General features: G+C 47.6%; 1 protein-coding gene across 1 annotated transcript; it reads left to right on the top strand.

Annotated features, from left to right (window-relative positions):
* Nucleotides 1–6,171: 6,171 nt before the first annotated feature.
* On the top strand, nt 6,172–18,131 carry UBIAD1 (UbiA prenyltransferase domain containing 1). The gene is made up of 2 exons (XM_052653694.1): nt 6,172–6,956; nt 15,590–18,131. The coding sequence occupies exons 1-2, from the start codon at nt 6,446–6,448 to the stop codon at nt 16,075–16,077; spliced, it is 999 nt and encodes a 332-aa protein (XP_052509654.1). The 5' UTR covers nt 6,172–6,445; the 3' UTR covers nt 16,078–18,131.
* The last annotated feature ends 954 nt before the right edge of the window (nt 18,132–19,085 follow it).

The following is a 19,085-nucleotide window of genomic DNA, read 5'->3' as shown; positions in this document are numbered from 1 at the left end:
TTTATGTAAATACAAAACGTATAAATACATGCTCTCATTTCCCTCTTTTGTTACACTATGTACACTGTTATGCACATTTAAAAATTCTAGAGTATCTTGGGAATCTTTCTATTGTAGTGTATAGAAAGCTTCTTCATTCTTTTGTTATTGTTGTAGCTGCATAGTATGCCATCATGTGACTATATCACAATTTATATTTTCAGTTCTCTGTTGATGGACGCGTGTTATTTTCAAATCCTTTTTTATTTCTCTTTTCTTTCTGGCTGTGCTGGGTCTTCATTGCTATGAGCAGGCTTTCTCCAGTTGCAGCAACGGGGGCTGCTCTCTACTTGTAGCACATAGGCTTCTCCTTGTGGTGGCTTCTCCTGTTGCAGAGCATGGGCTCTAGGGTATTAGGGTTTCAGTAGTTGTGGCACTTGGACTTAGTTGACCTGCAGCATGTGGAATCTTCCTGGACCAGGGATAGAACCCATGTCCCTGTGTGGGCAGGAGGAGTCACAACTGCTGCACCATTAGGGAAGTCCTATTTTCAAATTCTTGTGGTTACTAATGATGCTGCAATGAATGCCTTTGTATGTACAATTTTATTCCCTGGCATCTATACAAAATAAGATCCAGAAATGTGATTATAGAGTCATAGGGTAAATGCCTGTGTAATTCAATAGATTTTGAATTACTCATCTCACATGCTGGCAAAGTAATGCCTAAAATTCTCCAAGCCAGGCTTCAGCAATACGTGAACCGTGAACTTCCAGATGTTCAAGCTGGTTTTAGAAAAGGCAGAGGAACCAAAGATCAAATTGCCAATATATGATGGATCACTGAAAAAGCAAGAGAGTTCCAGAAAAACATCTATTTCTGCTTTATTGACTATGCCAAAGCCTTTGACTGTGTGGATCACAATCAACTGTGGAAAATTCTAAAAGAGATGGGAATACCAGACCACCTGACCTGCCTCTTGAGAAACCTGTATGCAGGTCAGGAAGCAACAGTTAGAACTGGACATGGAACAAGAGACTGGTTCCAAATAGGAAAAGGAGTACGTCAAGGCTGTATATTGTCACCCTGCTTATTTAACTCATATGCAGAGTACATCTTTCGAAATGCTGGGCTGGAAGAAACACAAGATTGCCAATCAAGATTGCTGGGAGAACTATCAATAACCTCAGATATGCAGATGACACCACCCTTATGACAGAAAGTGAAGAACTAAAGAGCCTCTTGATGAAAGTGCAAGAAGAGAGTGAAAAAGTTGGCTTAAAGCTCAACATTCAGAAAGCTAAGATCATGGCATCTGGTCCCATCACTTCATGGCAAGTAGAAGGGGAAACAGTGGAAACAGTGACTGACTTTATTTTTCTGGGCTCCAAAATCACTGTAGATGGTGATTGCAGCAATGAAATTAAAAGACGCTTACTCCTTGGAACCAATGTAGACAGCATATTAAAAAGCAGAGACATTACTTTGCTGGCAAAGGTCCATCTAGTCAAGGCTATGGTTTTTCCAGTGGTCATGTATGGATGTGAGAGTTGGACTATAAAGAAAGCTGAGTGCTGAAGAATTGATGCTTTTGACCTATGGTGTTGGACAAGACTCTTGAGAGTCCCTTGGACCGCAAGGAGATCCAACCAGTCCATCCTAAAGGACATCAGTCCTGGGTGTTCATTGGAAGGACTGGTGTTGAACCTGAAACTCCAATACTTTGGCCACCTGATGGGAAAGACCCTGATGCTGGGAAAGATTGAAGGCAGGAGGAGAAGGGGACGACAGAGGATGAGATGGTTGGATGGCATCATTGACTCAATGAACACGGGTTTGAGTGGACTCCAGGATTTGGTGATGGACAGGGAGGCCTGGCATGCTGCGGTTCATGGGGTCACAAAGAGTCGGACATGACTGAGCGACTGAACTGATTGAACTCAATAGACATTGTCAAATTCATCTCTTATCAGGGAAGTATCAATTTTCATTTCCGCCAGCAATATATGGAGTTTTTATCTTCCTAAGACATGGTAGGGCCCTGTTTTCTAATGAACCATCAAAGATGGTTTTACAGCAATAATCATCAGTACATTTATAGGTCTCTTTTCAGGTTACAGAGTTTTCTTGTTCATTACATTAAAATAATAGTTAATATTTATTTAGCACTTACAAAGCATCAGTCATTTTGGTGGATACCGTAGAGTAGTGGTTAAAAGCATCTTGGAGTCTAACTGAATCTGAAACTTAGCTCCAGCATTTTACTGTATGAGCTATGTGACTATATGAACAAGAACTTATGTACCTACTTTCTTATCTTTAAAACTAGAAGGATTATAATGTACCTACCTCTGTAGGTGGTATTGTGTGGGTTAATGCTAATACATGTAAAATACCCAAAATACCTGGAGAAGGCAATGACACCCCACTCCAGTACTCTTGCCTGGAAAATCCCATGGACGGAGGAGCCTGGTGGGCTGCAGTCCATGGGGTCGCTAAGTTGCACATGACTGAGCAACTTCACTTTCACTTTTCACTTTCATGCACTGGAGAAGGAAATGGCAACCCACTCCAGTGTTCTTGCCTGGAGAATCCCAGGGACAGGGGAGCCTGATGGGCTACCATCTATGGGGTTGCACAGAGTTGGACACTACTGAAGTGACTTAGCAGCAGCAGCAGCAGCAATCTGATGTCCAGAGGGATTGGGTCACAGAGTAGGTAAGTGATGGAGCCAGGATTTTAATATATCTGCTTCTTCCTCTTGTCTGATTTGACAGCACTGAATATTCAGATTTCGCCAGCATTGCATGTGCTGGGTGGTGGAATTGTAAATGGTTAACAACCAGCTGTGAGGGGAGGGGGCATGTATGTATATTCAGGGCTTTCTTCATGCTGTGTGACCTGTGAGGTCAGAATGCTCTGTCTTGAAATTCTTAATGATTTTTGAATAAGAGGTCCCAAATTTTTATCTTGCACTGGGCACCAAAATTACATAGTCAGTCCTGTGTACATATATGTTATATGTGTATTACAACTTTCACTAATATGAAGGATGTGTAGCACAAAACTTACAAATAATAATAAAATAGACAAAACTCTTTATTGTAAATTCCATATGGTGAGTTGATTCTAACAATATACTTTCGTTGATACTGTGTACCTTCCCTATGATTGCATTGGCCAATGTGTGTAGTTCCAACATGAATGCCAGCTGGTTTTTTCTCTCTTTTTAAAAAGTATTTATTTATTTATTTGGAACAGCCAAATAAGTGAAGTAAGTCAAATTTTGTTGTTGTTCAGTCACTCAGTGGTATCCGACTCTTTGTGACCCCATGGACTGAAGCAACCAGGCTTCCCTGTCCTTCACTTTCTCTCACAGTTTGCTCAGACTCATGTCCACTGAGTCAGTGATGCCATCCAACCATCTCATCCTCTGCCAGAAATCCAGGATACTGGGGTTGTGTTTGGTTGCTAAGTCATGTTGGACTCTTTGGCTTCCCAATCTTTCACTATGTCCTGGAGTTTGCTCAAACTCATGTGCACTGAGTTAGTGATGCCATCCAACCATATCTCATTCTCTGTCACCCCCTTCTCCTCCTGCCCTCAATCTTTCCCAGCATCAGGGTCTTTTCCAATGAATCAGCTCTTTGCATCAAGTGGCCGAAGTATTGGAGCTTCAGCATCAATCCTTCCAATGAATATTCAGGGTTTATCTCCTTTAGGATAGACTGGTTTGATCTCCTTGCTGTCCAAGGGACTCTCATATATGATATCACATATTTGTCTTTTACTTACTTAACTTAGTATGATAATGTCTAGGTCCATCCATCTTGCTGCAAATGACAATATTTCATTATCTTTTATGGCTCAGTAATATCCCATTTTGGGGCTTCCCAAGTGGCCCTGTGGTAAAAAATCTGCCTGCCAATTCAGAAGATGCAAGAGATCCCTGGGTTGAGAAGATCCCCTGGAGGAAGAAATGGCAACCCCCTCCAGTATTCTTGCCTAGGAAATCCTACAGATGAAAGCCTGGTGGGCTACAGCCCATGGGGGTCACAGAGACTCAGACATGACTGAGCAACAGTACACATGGGCACCATATTCCATTTTAGATATATCTTTATCCATTCAATGAATGCCAACAGACAATATTCCATTTTAGATATATCTTTATCCATTCAAATTGCCACCATCCATTGGATCATCGAAATAGCATGAGAGTTCCAAAAAAACATCTGCTTTGTTGACTACACCAAAGCCTTTGACTGTGTGGATCACAACGAACTGTGGAAAATTCTTAAAGAGATGGGAATACTAGACCACCTGACCTGCCTCCTGAGAAATCTATATGTAGGTCAAGAAGCAACAGTTAGAACCAGACACAGAACAACAGACTGGTTCCAAATCGGGAAAGGAGTACGTCAAGGCTGTATATTGTCACTCTGCTTATTTAACTTATATTCAGAGTACATCATGCGAAATGCCAGGCTGAATGAAGCACAAGCTGGAATCAAGATTGCTGGGAGAAGTATCAAAAACCTCAGATACGCAGATGACAGCACTCTTATGGCAGAAAGTGAAGAAGAACTAAAGAGCCTCTTGACACAAATGAAAGAGGAGAGTGAAAAAGTTGGCTTAAAACTCAGCATTCAGAAAACTAAGATCATGGCATCCGGTCCCATCACATCATGGCAAATAGATGGGGAAATATGGAAACAGTGAGAGACTGTATTTCTTTGGGCTCCGAAATCACTGCAGATGGTGACACAGCCATAAGTTAAAAGATGCTTGCTATTTGGAAGAAAAGCTATGACCAATCTAGAGAGCATATTAAAAAGCAGAGACCTTTGCTAACAAAGGTCCATCTAGTCAAAGCTATGGTTTTTCCAGTAGTCATGTATGGATGTGAAAGTTGGACTGTAAAGAAAGCTGAGTGCTGAAGAATTGATGCTTTTGACCTATGGTGTTGGACAAGACTCTTGAGAGTCCCTTGGATTGCAAGGAGATCCAACCAGTCCATCCTAAAGGAAATCAGTCCTGAATTTTCATAGGAAGGACTGGTGTTGAAGCTGAAACTCCAATACTTTGGCCACCTGATGCTAAGAACTGACTCATCTGAAAAGACCCTGATGCTGGGAAAGATTGAAGGCAGGAGGAGAAGGGAACGACAGAGGATGAGATGGTTGGATGGCATCACTGACTCGATGGACATGAGTTTGAGTAACCTCTGGGAGTTGGTGATGGACAGGGAGCCTGGCATGCTGCATCTCACGGGGTCTCAAAGGGTCCGACCCGACTGAGCGACTGAACTATCCATTCATCTATGGATGGACTTTCACTTTTCCTTCCTGTCTTGGCAAAGCTAATAATTTCTTAGACAGCATTTCCCATTTCAGAGCTTCAGTTTTCCCACTTGAAAATGAAGGGATATAATTATACCTTCCTTATCACCCTCTACGTGCTCCCTGGTTTTGTTCACTGCTGTATGCAGTAGGGGAGAAAGCAATGGCACCCCCCTCCAGTACTCTTGCCTGGAAAATCCCGTGGACAGAGGAGCCTGGTGGGCTGCAGTCCATGGGGTCGCTACACGACTGAGCGACTTCACTTTCACTTTTCACTTTCATGCACTGGAGAAGGAAATGGCAACCCACTCCAGTGTTCTTGCTTGGAGAATCCCAGGGACGGGGGAGCCTGGTGGGCCTCTGTCTGTGGGGTCGCACAGAGTCGGACAGGACTGAAGCGACTTAGCAGCAGCAGCAGTATGCAGTAGGTGTTCAATAAATCTTGCTGCACACAGTGGGGGCTCAATTAACTTTTGTTGATCGAAAAACAGAATGAGTTCTATTTCCGTGAGTGAAAGCTTTTGGTAAGTCGTAAAGCGACATGCATTTGTAGTCGTTTGTTAAGTTAGTTCGTTTTCAACAAGACTCAAAGCAATTGTGCGTCCCCGACTTTGGGCAACAGAAGGGCGGGGCTGCTGGGTCGCCACCCTACCTCGGCCCCGCCCCTAGGCCTCTGGCCCCGCCCCGCCCGGGCCCCGCCCCTAACCCCGCCTCGGCCCTGGCCCAGGCCCAGGGCCGCGCTGCCGACCGGTGTTTCCCGGCGGGCTTGAGGAGGCGGACGCACAAGATGGCGGCCCCAGCGGTCCCGGCTGCCCCAGCGGTCCCGGCGGCCCTGACAGCCCCGGGGTGGCGGTCGCGGCTCGTGCTCGGGCTCTAGGGCGGGCGGGGCTGGGGTCAGGAAGCAGGCTTACACAGGTGACAGGAGGTCGGGGCGGTGCCGCCGGGCTTCCTGGGGTGCCAGGCCCACTCGCTGCAGCCCCCGGACCCCGCCGCCTGCCCATTCCTGTCCGTGGTGGAAGTGAAGAAGGTCAGGTCCGTCGCCCCGCCCCGTCCGTCCTCGCCCTAGCGCGAACGCTGCGCAGTGGGTGGCTCACTACCACTGACTTAACACACGTGCAGCCTCTATGGCGGAGAAGATTAACATCCACGCAGGAGAGACGGCCAAGGTCGAGGACAGAGACCTGCTGGGGGACGGCTGTCCTCAGCAGGACAGACCTCCGCAGCGCTCGTGGAGGCAGAAGTGCGCCTCCTATGTCCTGGCCCTGCGGCCCTGGAGCTTCAGCGCCTCACTTACCCCGGTGGCCCTGGGCAGTGCCCTGGCATACAGATCCCACGGCGTCCTGGATCCCAGGCTGTTGGTGGGTTGTGCCATAGCTGTCCTCGCGGTGCACGGGGCTGGCAATTTGGTCAACACTTATTACGACTTTTCCAAGGGCATTGACCACAAAAAGAGTGATGACAGGACCCTGGTGGACCGAATCTTGGAGCCCCAGGATGTCGTTCGGTTTGGAGTCTTCCTCTACACCTTGGGCTGTGTCTGTGCCGCTTGCCTCTACTGTCTGTCCCCTCTCAAACTGGAGCACTTAGCGCTCATCTACTTCGGAGGCCTGTCTGGCTCCTTTCTCTACACAGGCGGTAAGTTGGCCTATTTGCTGCAAGTCTTAGTTGCATGGAAACTACAGTTTGCTTAGGAATTATAGGGCTCTCGGAGAAGTGTCAAAGGTTATTTTCTGAATAGGCCATTTTATGTGAAATCTATAATGTTTGGGCCATGTGGATTTGGGGGATAACATTTTTGGCTTGGCTTATGGATGTTAGGAATAACATATATACGGTATATACGGATATTTTTGGTGTCTAATTTCCTCTCATTCGTCATACCTTATAATGCCATGTGTGTGGGTGCTAAGTCGCTTCAGTCATCTCTGACTTTTTTCGTTGCTATGGACTGTAGCCTGCCAGGCTCCTCTGTCCGTGGAATTTTCCAGGCAAGAATGCTGGAATGGGTTGGTCCCCTCCTCTAGGGGATCTTCCCGACCCAGGGATCGAATCGCTTCTCTTACATGTGTATTGGCAAGCTGGTTCTTCACCACTAGTGCCACCCGGGAAGCCCTTACAATGCCACAGTGTCAAACTTTGCTGCTGCTAAGTCGCTTCAGTCGTGTCCAACTCTGTGCGACCCCATAGACGGCAGCCCACCAGGCTTCCAAGTCCCTAGGATTCTCCAGGTAAGAATACTGGAGTGGGTTGCCATTTCCTTCTCCAATGCATGAAAGTGAAAAGTGAAAGTAAAGCTGCTCAGTCGTGTCCGACTCTTCGTGACCTCATGGACTGCAGCCTACCAGGCTCCTCCGTCCATGAGGTTTTCCAGGCAAGAGTACTGGAGTGGGTTGCCATTGCCGGAATTAAATTTGAAGGGCTCTAAATTATGCACCTAATTACTTTCAACTAGTTAGCTAGGTGACCCCTAGCAGCAGGCTGATTAAAGTGCTGATGGGCAGGTGTTTGAGCCCTATTTATTGAGCACCTATTATGTGCCAGGTTCTAGTCTACCTGAACACAACAGATAAGTCCCTGCCCTTCTGGAAGTGATTTTATATATCATGAGGAGAGATAGAAAATAAAAATAGTAAATTATGGTTAGGATGATCACTATCCTGGTTTGCTCAGCACTGAGAGTGTTTCCAAGATGTGGGGCTTTAGGAAACCAGGGAGTTCCTGGTAAGCCAGGATGAATTTGTGCCTTGGTTACAGAACATGAGAAGATGAATAGTACTACAGGGGAAAAAAAAGTAGAGCAAGGAAGGAGGACACAAACTAATTTTAATTAGTTTGATCAGGGTAGGCCTCTTAAAAAAGGTAACACGAGGGACTTCCCTGGTGGTCCAGAAGTTGACTCTGTGCTTTCAGTGCAGGAGACGCAGGTTCTGTCCCAGGTTGGAGAACTAAGATCCCACAGGCCCGTTGGCACAGCCAAAAAAAGATAACATGTGATCAGAGATTGTGAGAGGGAGGTGAGGGAGTTGGCTCAACAGGTGTCTGGAAGAAGGTAACATTTGAGCAAAGACTGTAGGAGGTGACAGATGAGGGAGTTGGCTGAGCAGTTATCTGGAGGAAGAGTATGTTGGAACAGCAATTGCCAAAGGCCTTAAGGCAGGAGTGTCCCTGAAAATGTTGGAGAACAGCATGGAGTCCAGGGTGTGCCCGAGGGAGACAGTAAAAGGAGGTGAAGTAAAAGCAGTATGTTTGGGCAAGGCAGTGTGGCACAAAGATGACATAGGCCTTAGTGTTTTGAAACAATCACTCTGGCTGAGTTATTGAGAATGGATAAAGGAGGGCGAGGGGAGAAGCAGGAACACCCAGGAATCTGTCAAGTAAAACAGGCAAGAGATGTCTGGTGGCTTGAATCAGGGTGGGATTAGTGGAGAGGGAAGAAGTAGTTAAATTCCCAATATGTCTTGGAGGTAGGTAGGGTTTGCTAATAGATGGGATGTGAGGCAGGAGAGGAACAGGAATTAAATACAACTCTGAAAAAAAAAACATCCAAACAAACATAACTCTAAGGTTTTGGCCTGAGCAACTGAAATAGTGAAGTTGATGTGGAGTGAGAGAGAGAAGATTGAAAATAGGTTTGTGGAGAGAAGATGGAGACATTGACTTTGGACATCTTAATATATCAGATCTTCATGTGGAGCTGTCAAATTGACGGTTGAATTTGAGTCCGAGTTCAGAGGAGAGGTCTGACCTGGAGGTAGAGACTTTTGAGAGTCTTTGCACATCGATTAAGTTGTACAACAGGGTGAGAGCCCAGAGGAGGGATGGTTGACAGATGCCCTGGGGAGCCCCAATATTAAGAAGTGAGGAGAGGAGAAGACTGGCCATGGGAACTGTGATGGAGCATCGGAAAGAGAAAGAAGAAAAGCAGGACTGACTGGTGATCTGGCAGCCAGGTGTAAAAAGTTCTGTGAGGGAAATCAGTAGAGTGCTGAAATAGAATGAATGTGTAAGGTGCTGGTGGAGGAAAGAGGCCCTCTGTGAAGGTGGCACTTAAACTAAGCTTTGAAGGACAAGGAGCCAGCCGCGAGGCAGAATTGGGGTCTGAGTCAGGTCCTTCAGCACTGAAGGAACAGCAGATGCAAATATCCTGGGGTAGGGAAGGGCTTGGCCTCTCAGGATTTGCTGAAAGACCAGCGTAATCAAGAGGGAGACTGAGATGTAGCTGTCAAGGGAGGCAGGGACTAGATCACACTGGTCTCATAGGGCCTCAGTCTCGGCTGGTTCCTCGTCACTCCCAGGCCTGGTCCTCAGACCTCTTTTCTCCAGCTCCATCTACTCCCCTGGCCATTTCAGCTGCTCTCATGGCTTCTGTCGCCGTCTATTAAGCTGGTGAGGCTCGGATTTCTACCTCTGGACCAGGTATCTCCACTAAACTCCCAACGCAGATCCCACTTCTTTTTTATTTATTTTTGGGTGTGCTGAGTCTTTGTTGCTGTGCACAGGCTTTCTGTAGTTGTGGTGAGCCGGGGCGACTCTTCATTGTGGTGCTCGGGTTTCTCCTTGTGGTGGCCTCTGTTGTTGCGGAACACAGGCTCTAGGCACACCAGCTTCAGTAGTTGCGGCTGCAGGCTCTAGAGTGTAGGCCCATTAGTTGTGGCACTTAGGCTTAGTTGTTCCTCGGCATATGGGATCTTTTCGGACCAGGGATCAAACCCATGTCCCCTGCACTGGCAGACAGATTCTTAACCACTGGAGCACCTGGGAAGCCCCAAGGTCCAACTTCAGTAACTTCTCTTAGAGGTTATAGGCATCTCAACCTTGACATGTCTGAGACCAAATTCTTGATCTTCTCCCCCGCAAAACCTGCTGTACCCTCAGCTTTCCCCTTCTCACTCGATGGCAACTCCATCCTTCTGGTTCTTTAGGCTGCAAATCTTGGGCATCATCCCTGACTCTGCTTTCTCACATCTCGCATCCAGACTGTCAGCAAGTCCCGTTGACTCTCCTTCTAAAATGCATCTGGGGCCAGACCACTTCTCATCCCCTCCCACCACTGCCACTGTCATTTCCCTTGATTATTGCGGCTGTTGCTTTACCGATCTCTGTGCATCCACCCTTGTCCCTTTCAGGATGCTCCTGGATCAGTAGCCAGAGTACTCCTGTAGCCGTGTCAGTCCTCTGCTCAAAACTCTCCTTGGCTCCCATATCATTTAAGTCTGTACAGTGACTCCCAGGGCCTCACATTATCTTCTCACCCCCCACCTCCCCCAGCTCTCTGACCTGCACGCCTCCTCACCACGCTCCAGCCACACCGCCCTCCCAGCTGTATCTGGAATGCATCAGGCATGCTCCTGCCTCGGGTCCTTTGCAGAGGCTGTCTCCGCTGTTTAGAATGCTGTTTACCCACCTATGTGTATGATTTGTTTTCTAACCACCACCCATTTGCTCAGATGTCAGCTGCTTGGTAAGGCCTTTTTTTCTACCCTATTTAAAACTACAAAACAATAAGGCTTTCTGCAGCAGCTGAAAAAAATAAAATCACACACCCTCTCTGTTTTCCCTACACTATCTTCCTCTACAGTATCTTCCTTATTGCTTTTGTCTACTTTTTCTACACAGCACAATCATATTCTAACCACAGAGAGTATTTACTGTGTTAGTTACCGTCCCACTTAGACTGTAAACTCCCTGGGGGTAGGGATTTTAGTTTCTGTTCTCTGCTGAACCCCATGGTGTCCAGAACAGTGCCCGCCTGGCATGTAGTCAGTACTTAATATTTATTGAATGAATAAATGGGGATACATTGAAATGTATTGATTGGAGGAATAACATAATCTGATATGATTTTTTTTGATGTTGGCTTTATTGATATATAATTGATGAACAGTGGAATGCATGGATTTTCAACCTTATAGTTTGATGAATTTTGACAAATATTAATACATACAGCTGTATAACTCATGTTGTTGTTCAGTTATCCAGTCATGTCTGACCCTTTGTGACCCCATGGACTGCAGCACACCAGGCCTCTCTGTCCCTCGCCATCTCCCAGAGTTCGCCCAAGTTCATATCCGTTGCATCGGTGATGCCGTCCAGCCATCTCATCCTTTGACGCCCTCTTCTCCTTCTGCCCTCAATCTTTTCCAGCATCAGGGAGTTTTCCAGTGGGTTGTCTGTTTGCATCAGATGACCAAAATACTGGCGTTTCAGCTTCAGCCTCAGTCCTTCCAATGAATATTCAACGTTGATCTCTCTTAAGATTGGCTGGTTTGATTGATAACCCATACCCCATCATAATACAGACCATTTTCATCACCCCCAAAAGCTTCCTTGTGCTTCTTCCGTTTCAGCTCCACTCTCTCCATCTAGTGGGAACCACTGCAACCACTGTTCTTTCTTCTTTCACATGGATTCCTTTTGCCTGATTCATGTACATGGAATCATTCAGTATGAATTCTTGTGCCTGTTTTTGAGTTTCATTGTGTTGTGATGTGGTCGGTAGTTCCTTGTATCTCTGAGAGGTAGCCATCGTATGAACATATCACAGTTTGTTTATCCGTTATCCTGTTCAGTGACTTTTGGATTTTTTCCGTATTTTGGCTATCATGATTGAACATTCATTTTCAAGTCTTCTGTGGATATTTGTGTTTGTTTTTTCTTGGGTAAAAGCCTAGGAATCAGATTACTGGGTCGTAGGGTAGATGACGTTTAATTTTATGAGCTGCCGAAGTATTTCCTAAAGTGCTTCTACTTTGTTTACCTTCCCACCAGCAAGGCACGAGAGTTCCAGTTACTCCATGTCCTTGCCAACATTTCGATTTGTTTTAACAATTCCTTCTGGCTGGCTGTGTAGGGAACTGGCCCAGGATTTCACTGTGCTGGGCCCTGTGGAAAGTGGTGTTGGGAGGAGGGGATGCCTAAAAGGAAACTCCCAGGTGGGCCACACCTCTGAATCAGGTGGAGCTCGTGAGCCTTGGGTCAGACACGCTGAAAACAGGACTTTCTGCTCGAGGGCTGTGTCATTTTCTAGTGTCAGATAACCTCGAGAAGGTTGACAGGCCCCTCTCATCCTCAGCTGAGCTTTGTGGTTGGTTTTTGTGCAAGGTCTGTTGAAGGTGGGGGCTTATCTTTGCAGGCACAGGTTTCTCTTCAACCTTCTGTTGTTCAGTCGCGCAGTTGTGTCCAACTCTTTGTGACCCCCTGGACTGCAGCACACCAGGCTTCCCTGTCCTTCACTATCTCCCAGAGTTTGCTCAAACTCATGTCCATTGAATCGGTAACATACTCCTTTCCTGTTCAGCCTTGTTCACGCCTTATTTTTTCCCAGGCAACTTAACGAGGTGTTCTTGGGTACTGTCGCCAGATGTAAATCAAGGCTACAAAGCTGTTCTGTTTCTTTCCATAGAGTCCCGAGGTCTGCCTGGAGAGCTGAGGAAATAAACAAAGGAATGGGCAGCTGGTGGAGAAACTTGCTGGATCGGTAGTTGGAGCAGTCCTGCCTGTCATCTTCCTTGGGCAGGGGCAGTTGCCTAAATGTGTGAGATGTCACACAAGACATCGGTTTCCTCATTTAGAGCTCACATGCTGCTGGAGAGACCTTCCTCCTGTAGGGCGTGTCCTCACACAACCAAATTATTTATCAAAACACTGCATGGGGAGTACAGAATGAGTTTGCTGGGTGTTGGTGGGACTCAGGGACCATGCCTGTTATACCCTATCCCAGAGATGCTTCATTTCCAAGAACCAACCATGGTCATTTAGCACTAAAGAGTCCCAACCACAAGTCTGGAGGTAAACTTGCACTGCGTCTTGTTCTTCAGCTGCCAAGCCTTTAGATTCCCTACAGATAATGGCTCTCATATTTAACTGTTTAAAATGCAATTTATGACCCAATAGTTGTTTTTTTTTTTTTAACTTTCTGATCCTGGGGCCATGTCTTAGTAACTTCTTTTGATCAGAGGTTTCCCAAGCTTCTGTATCAATATATGTGTAGCTCGCCTCTTCGAGTGGGTGCTTCTCACTCTTCCTGCGCTGCTTTTCCTGTTTCAGTCCCAGTGGGACATTTTTCACGATCTTGGTCCCAAATTCCAGGTGCTTGTTACTGTAGCTCTGTGTTCAGGTTAGCCTGTCAGGTTTGAGGAGCCAGCTGTGCCCTTGTGAAACATACTGGTTCGTGGGAGAGAGGGAGATTAAGAATTAGAAGTGTGGGAATTCGTCAGAGAGCCAGTGCTTAGGACTCCGTGTTTCTACTGCAGGGGACATGGGTTCAATCCCTGGTTGAGGATCTAAGATCCTTCATGCCACTTGGCACCAAGAAAAAAAAAGAATTACAAGTGTGGAATTTATGAAATTCAGGATGCTATGGTGCATATTGCAAGGGGACTGAATATGGTCTCAGGCTGAGGAAGGCGGCTGAGGAATGACCTTTAAAGTCTTGTGGGGTTGAACAGGAGTTGACCAGGCAAGGGGCTGGAAGTGGGGGAGTGTCTGAAGGCCCCGAGGAACTGAGAAGAACTGAAGGATGTAGAGGTGGGGAGGGGAGGAGAGCTCAGAGCAAGGCAGGAGGGAGGCAAGGCAGGGCCAGGCCAAAGCTGACTCAGGTGAAAGAGTTGGGGCTGTTCTTATCCTGAGGACAGCTTGTTGATAAGGGTGTTCTGATATGTGTTTGCGGAAGGGCACAGCCAGCTTAGTATTTTGAGAGGACCATTCTGGCTGCAGGGGCGTCCCAGGTGGCTCAATGGTAAATAACATGCCTGCCAATGCAGGAGACGCATTGGGTCAGGAAGATCCCCTGGAGAAGAAAATGGCAACCCACTCCAGTATTCTTGTCTGGGAAGTCCCATTCACAGAGGAGCCTGGTGGGCTACAGTCCATTGAGTTGCAAAGAGGTGGACACAACTTAGCGACTAAACAACAAATTCTGGCTGCAGTGTGGAGATTCGATTCAGGATGAAGGAGGGGAGGCAGTTATGAGACCTGAAGCTGAGGGACCAGTTGAGCGTCGCGGAGGGTTGGGGGTGGGATTGTAGTGCATAAGATGACCCTGACTTGGACTTGGGGATAGAGGGAGGCAGGATGGAGCGTGGCTTTGGGGATGGATAAACTGGGCTGGTTCGAAAGACAAGATTTGAGGTCGATCAGGAAGGAGCACAGGAGGAAAAATGAGGGATCATTCAGCGTTTTAACTTCACGGGAACCAGAGATGAGGGAAGCAGTGTTGTAACTTCACCTTCTTAGCTTGTCTTCCTTATTATATGGGTGAAAGTTTCTCTGTATGGAGTTTGGGAACCCTAAAATTTTGCTGAGGTTAACTGGGGCCTTTCAAAACCGGAAGATGCTACGAGAGGTTGTGGCTGAAAAGGAAGAAGCTGGGATGGATATTCCATGAGGGGCTAATCTCATGGTGTTCCTGACAGGAGCAGTGTCTTATGAGGGCTGGTGGATGGTGAAAGAAAGCCAAGCCCTGGACTGTAAGGCCTATGAGAGCCTTCATGGACTCCCCATTGAACTATGTGTGACTGGGAACCCCCTGCTCTTCTTTTTTTCCAAAAACTTTTCCAATTTTTAATGTACACAATTTTTAAAGATTATTTTCCATTTATAGTTATATAAAATATGGGCTGTATTCACTTTGTATTACAGTACATCCTGGAGCCTGTCTTACACCCAGTAGTTTGGACCTCCCCTTACCCCACCCTTGTTCTGCCCCTCCACCTCCCCGTCCAGCTGGTAACCACTAGTTTGGGAAGCCCCAGCTCTTTGTGTCAGGGCTTTGTTGGGGGACATGGATGCAAAGTCACTTCAGTCGTATCTGACTCTTTGACTGCATGGACTACAGCCCTCCAAGCTCCTCTGTCCCTGGGATTCTCCAGGCAAGAATACTGGAGTGGTTTGTCATGCCCTTCTTGAGGGGATCTTCCCCAGCCAGGGATCAAACCTGTGTCTCTTATGTCTCCTGCCTGGGTAGGGAGTGTTCTTTACCACTAGCCCCACTTGCGAAGCCCTTTTGTTGAGGGACAGCAGGAAGGTAAACCCAGGATGACTCAGACTGAACTGGGTGTGAAAGGATTAGTCTTTTCTGACCCTCTGTGTCACCAGAGGAGAATTCGGATTTTGCTCTGGAGGGGAGGGGAATACAACCACTGCCCCGCCTCCCAGTCTCAGAAGAAAATGCCCTGCCCAGCCACAGGCAGCCTGCCTTTCCAGTAGAGAACAGCCCTGCAGTTTCCAGCCCTGATCTCACACCAACTCTCTGGGTTTTCTGACCATAGGAATTGGACTCAAGTACCTGGCTCTGGGGGACCTCGTCATCCTCATCACGTTCGGCCCGCTGGCTGTGATGTTCGCCTACGCCGTCCAGGTGGGGTCCCTGGCGGTCTTCCCACTGCTCTACGCCATCCCCCTCGCCCTTAGCACGGAGGCCATCCTCCATTCCAACAACACCCGGGACATGGAGTCCGACCGGGAGGCTGGCATCGTCACACTCGCCATCCTCATCGGGCCCACGCTGTCCTATGTGCTCTACAACACCCTGCTCTTCCTGCCCTACCTGCTCTTCAGCATCCTGGCTGTGCACTGCAGCATCAGCCTGGCTCTGCCCCTGCTCACCATCCCCATGGCCTTCTCCCTTGAGAGGCAGTTCCGAAGCCAGACCTTCAACAGACTGCCCCAAAAGACTGCCAAGCTCAACCTTCTGCTGGGCCTCTTCTATGTGTTTGGCATCATCCTGGCACCAGCAGGCAGTCTGCCCAAACTCTAAGGGGATCAGTGCCCCCCTCCCCACATACAACGTGCCCTCCTTTCTTAGAATGTATTGAAGGCAGTGTCTGAGGAGAGAAGGTGATTCAGCACTGAGGGGCCTACAGATGGCTTGTGAACTCCCACCTTTTTTATTATTACATTCTTAAAGAAAATGTTTTGTTTTTGTTATTTTATTCTGTTTTATGGGGACTCCGGAAACCACTCTGGCCTCAGAAAGTAAACCGGACACACAGCCCTTGTTTTATTTATAATTTCCACTAGAGGGTGTTGTCAGGTTACTTTTAAGTGGATTAAAATGCCCTGAGACTTGGCGAAGGAGCCGCCAGGATTGGCCTCCTGTCCCGAAAGAGCTGTAGTAACTGAGCCAAATGTCCTCGGTACCTTGGTCTGTCAGAAGGTGGGGTGATGATCCCCTGTGACCAGGAGCGCCTGTCTCACCCTGAGCTCTCGGGTCCAGTAATGCGCTGCTTGAGAGAAGACATCGCTCATTAACAGCCCAACTGGGCTCCTGGCTTTTTGCCTACATTGTGACTCAAACCCTTTCATCTTCCCTTCACTTATTGCCACAGTTGAGGAAAAGCGTCAGATTGCCACGCAGCAAGGCATTCGGGCTGGGGACTTGGAAGGAATTTAAAACCACCCTGGAGGTAGCTGAGAAAATCACTCTGCTTTTGGAGAGAAAACTGGCAGGGCAGCTGGTTTCCCTGTGAAACCCACTGGTCTGACAGGAAGGGACCTCCCCACCGCCACCGCCCACCTCCCTGTCCTTTTAGTAACTAGTAGGTGCTCTGACATTGGGGAGGTCTGCTGTCCTTGCCTGCTACTGGAGGCCCACAGGGCACCTCTCTTTGTCCTTTGCTGTTCCTCGTGCTCCCCTATGACCACCCTCCATTTCTTCCTGGTCCTCATGTGTGTGTTTCCCATCCGTTGTTTAGCTGCTAAGTTGTGTCCGACTCTTTGCAACTGCATGGACTGTAGCCTGCCAGGCTCACCTGTCCATGGGATTTCCCAGCAAGGAATACTGGAGTGGGTTGCCATTTCCTTCTCCAATCCATGGAGCCCTGCTATTTGGGCAGCAGCTTAGCAGAAATGAGTCAGGGATGGTTGCCCCTTTTCAGAGAACCACAGGATGAGCTAACCCAGGACAGTAGCCCATCCATGAGTGAATAAGCCAGTGGTCAAACAGTCCTGACCCTGATCACCCAAAATGTCAGGCCTACCAGTAAAGAAACTACGTCTTCCGCCTTCTGTCCTGTACTGACCCAAATTCTCACAAGGCTTGTCTTGCCTTGTGTGGGATAGTTTGCACCCAGAGTGGGGAGGGGGGCAGATTCCAAAGTTGATCCAAGTTGCTTTTCATTTCATTGTCCATGCAATATAGCTTTCTGGGCTAGAATTGCTTGGTTGCCTTGGGTCCAAGACAGAACTAGATCGAGGCTGTTGTCATCATTTTTTTTCTGTAGTGATTAAAGCCACTCTGGCAGGTATGTCAGGGTCTTGACCTGCAGAAAATAACATCAGAACCAACTCTTCATCCTTAACATCAGGCCAATGATAACTTGGCTTCTTGAGTTAGAATTAGGCATCTTACTTGGAAAAAACACATTTGCAGAAGTGGGAAGTTACAGTTCTTCTAAAGTTGATGGTGGTCGGTCTGCAGAGTTCCAGAATCCTCAGAGAGTGGTCAGAGCCCAGTAAGGAGGGCGAGGAGGACAGCACTGTCACTTGCCTGTCTTCCCAGCACCATTTTTGTTTTATGCCAGGCTTGTGGCATTTTGGTGCTCTCGGGAGTCCTGCCTTCAAAGACCAGCAGGGCGTTGTCACAAGTCTTGGCCCTGAAGCTGTGGGCCTGAGGGCTCCCTGTGTCCACAGACCAGACCACCTTGGTAAGGCCTTCTGTCAGGGCTGTCACTTAACTGCTGCACTGTTTCTGGTGCAGGTTTTAATGCAGATTTTTATATATAAATCTTTCTAAAAGGCCAGATTTGGTGCCAGGCTTTATATGCAGGTCCCTGTAATTTGTATTACACCCCTTGATTCAATGAAAGTTTTCTTTAGACTTGTTAATAAAACCATTTTTTTAAATTAAAAACAAAAGGAAAATGTGTGTCAGTGGCCTGGCTTCCAGTTTCCCTGTGTTCTCCTTGTGCTACTTGTCTCATCGTCTGCTTGTGAACTCTGACTCATAAACCTCAGGAGACCAGCACGGGTACGTGGGTGGGGGCGGGATGCCTGATCTTTGATGATGAGTTTGACTGGATTCGACGAGCCCTTAGAAAAGACAGTAGTGACCTCTCCGAGCCATTATGGGTTTGCCAAAAGCCAGTCAGGCCAGATTAACCTCTGCTTTTTCGTACTTTCACTTTTCTCCAGCGGGTCACCGTGCCGACAGCTGGAGAATGTGCAGACAGAAGACATTTGGTTTTCTGCCGGGCATTTGACAGTATGTCCTCTAGAACACAGCCAGCAAAGATACATGGAATGGATAACAGTCTAGTTAGGTGAATTTCTGCAAGACTGAAAAGGCTGCTTTGCTGTGTCAAAGGAAGACTTTACTGCAAGTGAATATGAAGCAGTGCGCTTGGGGCCCCCCACACCACTGTATGCCATCAGAAGGGGAAGCTCCACGGAGTGACGGCAGCAGACGTGGGTGTTGACCCTGAGATACAGCTTCACATGCTTTTAAATCTGTGAGTCAGACTTACTCTGCTCCCCAGTGGACATGGATGGAAATTCAGCCTCAGTCATCTCCTGGGTCAGTTCTCATCTCCTTAGGACTGCCCAGGACCCCTGTGCCTCCATGGGGCCAGAGCCAGGAACATTGGCTGGGTCCTAGCTCCGTCTGCTCACTGTGTGTAAGGTTGCTTCCCTGCTATTTCAAGCTTGGGGGTGGCCCTGGAATTTACCCTTGTTTCTTGGACACTCTGCTCTAGAAGGGTTCAAAATGCCCCCAACAACAGCCTTCCTTGCTGAGTACCATGGACCTAGGGGGCTCTTGTCCCGGCC

This window comes from Budorcas taxicolor, chromosome 16 (assembly GCF_023091745.1).
Source record: "Budorcas taxicolor isolate Tak-1 chromosome 16, Takin1.1, whole genome shotgun sequence".
NCBI classification, from domain to species: domain Eukaryota; kingdom Metazoa; phylum Chordata; class Mammalia; order Artiodactyla; family Bovidae; genus Budorcas; species Budorcas taxicolor.
This window is presented reverse-complemented; position numbering and strand designations above follow the sequence as displayed.

Excerpts from the sequence above, each read along its gene's own strand:
- UBIAD1 (XM_052653694.1), top strand. The coding sequence starts at position 6,446 with ATGGCGGAGAAGATTAACATCCACGCAGGAGAGACGGCCAAGGTCGAG. Across the intron at positions 6,957-15,589 it reads CTCCTTTCTCTACACAGGCG|GAATTGGACTCAAGTACCTG; the intron begins GTAAGTTGGCCT and ends TTCTGACCATAG.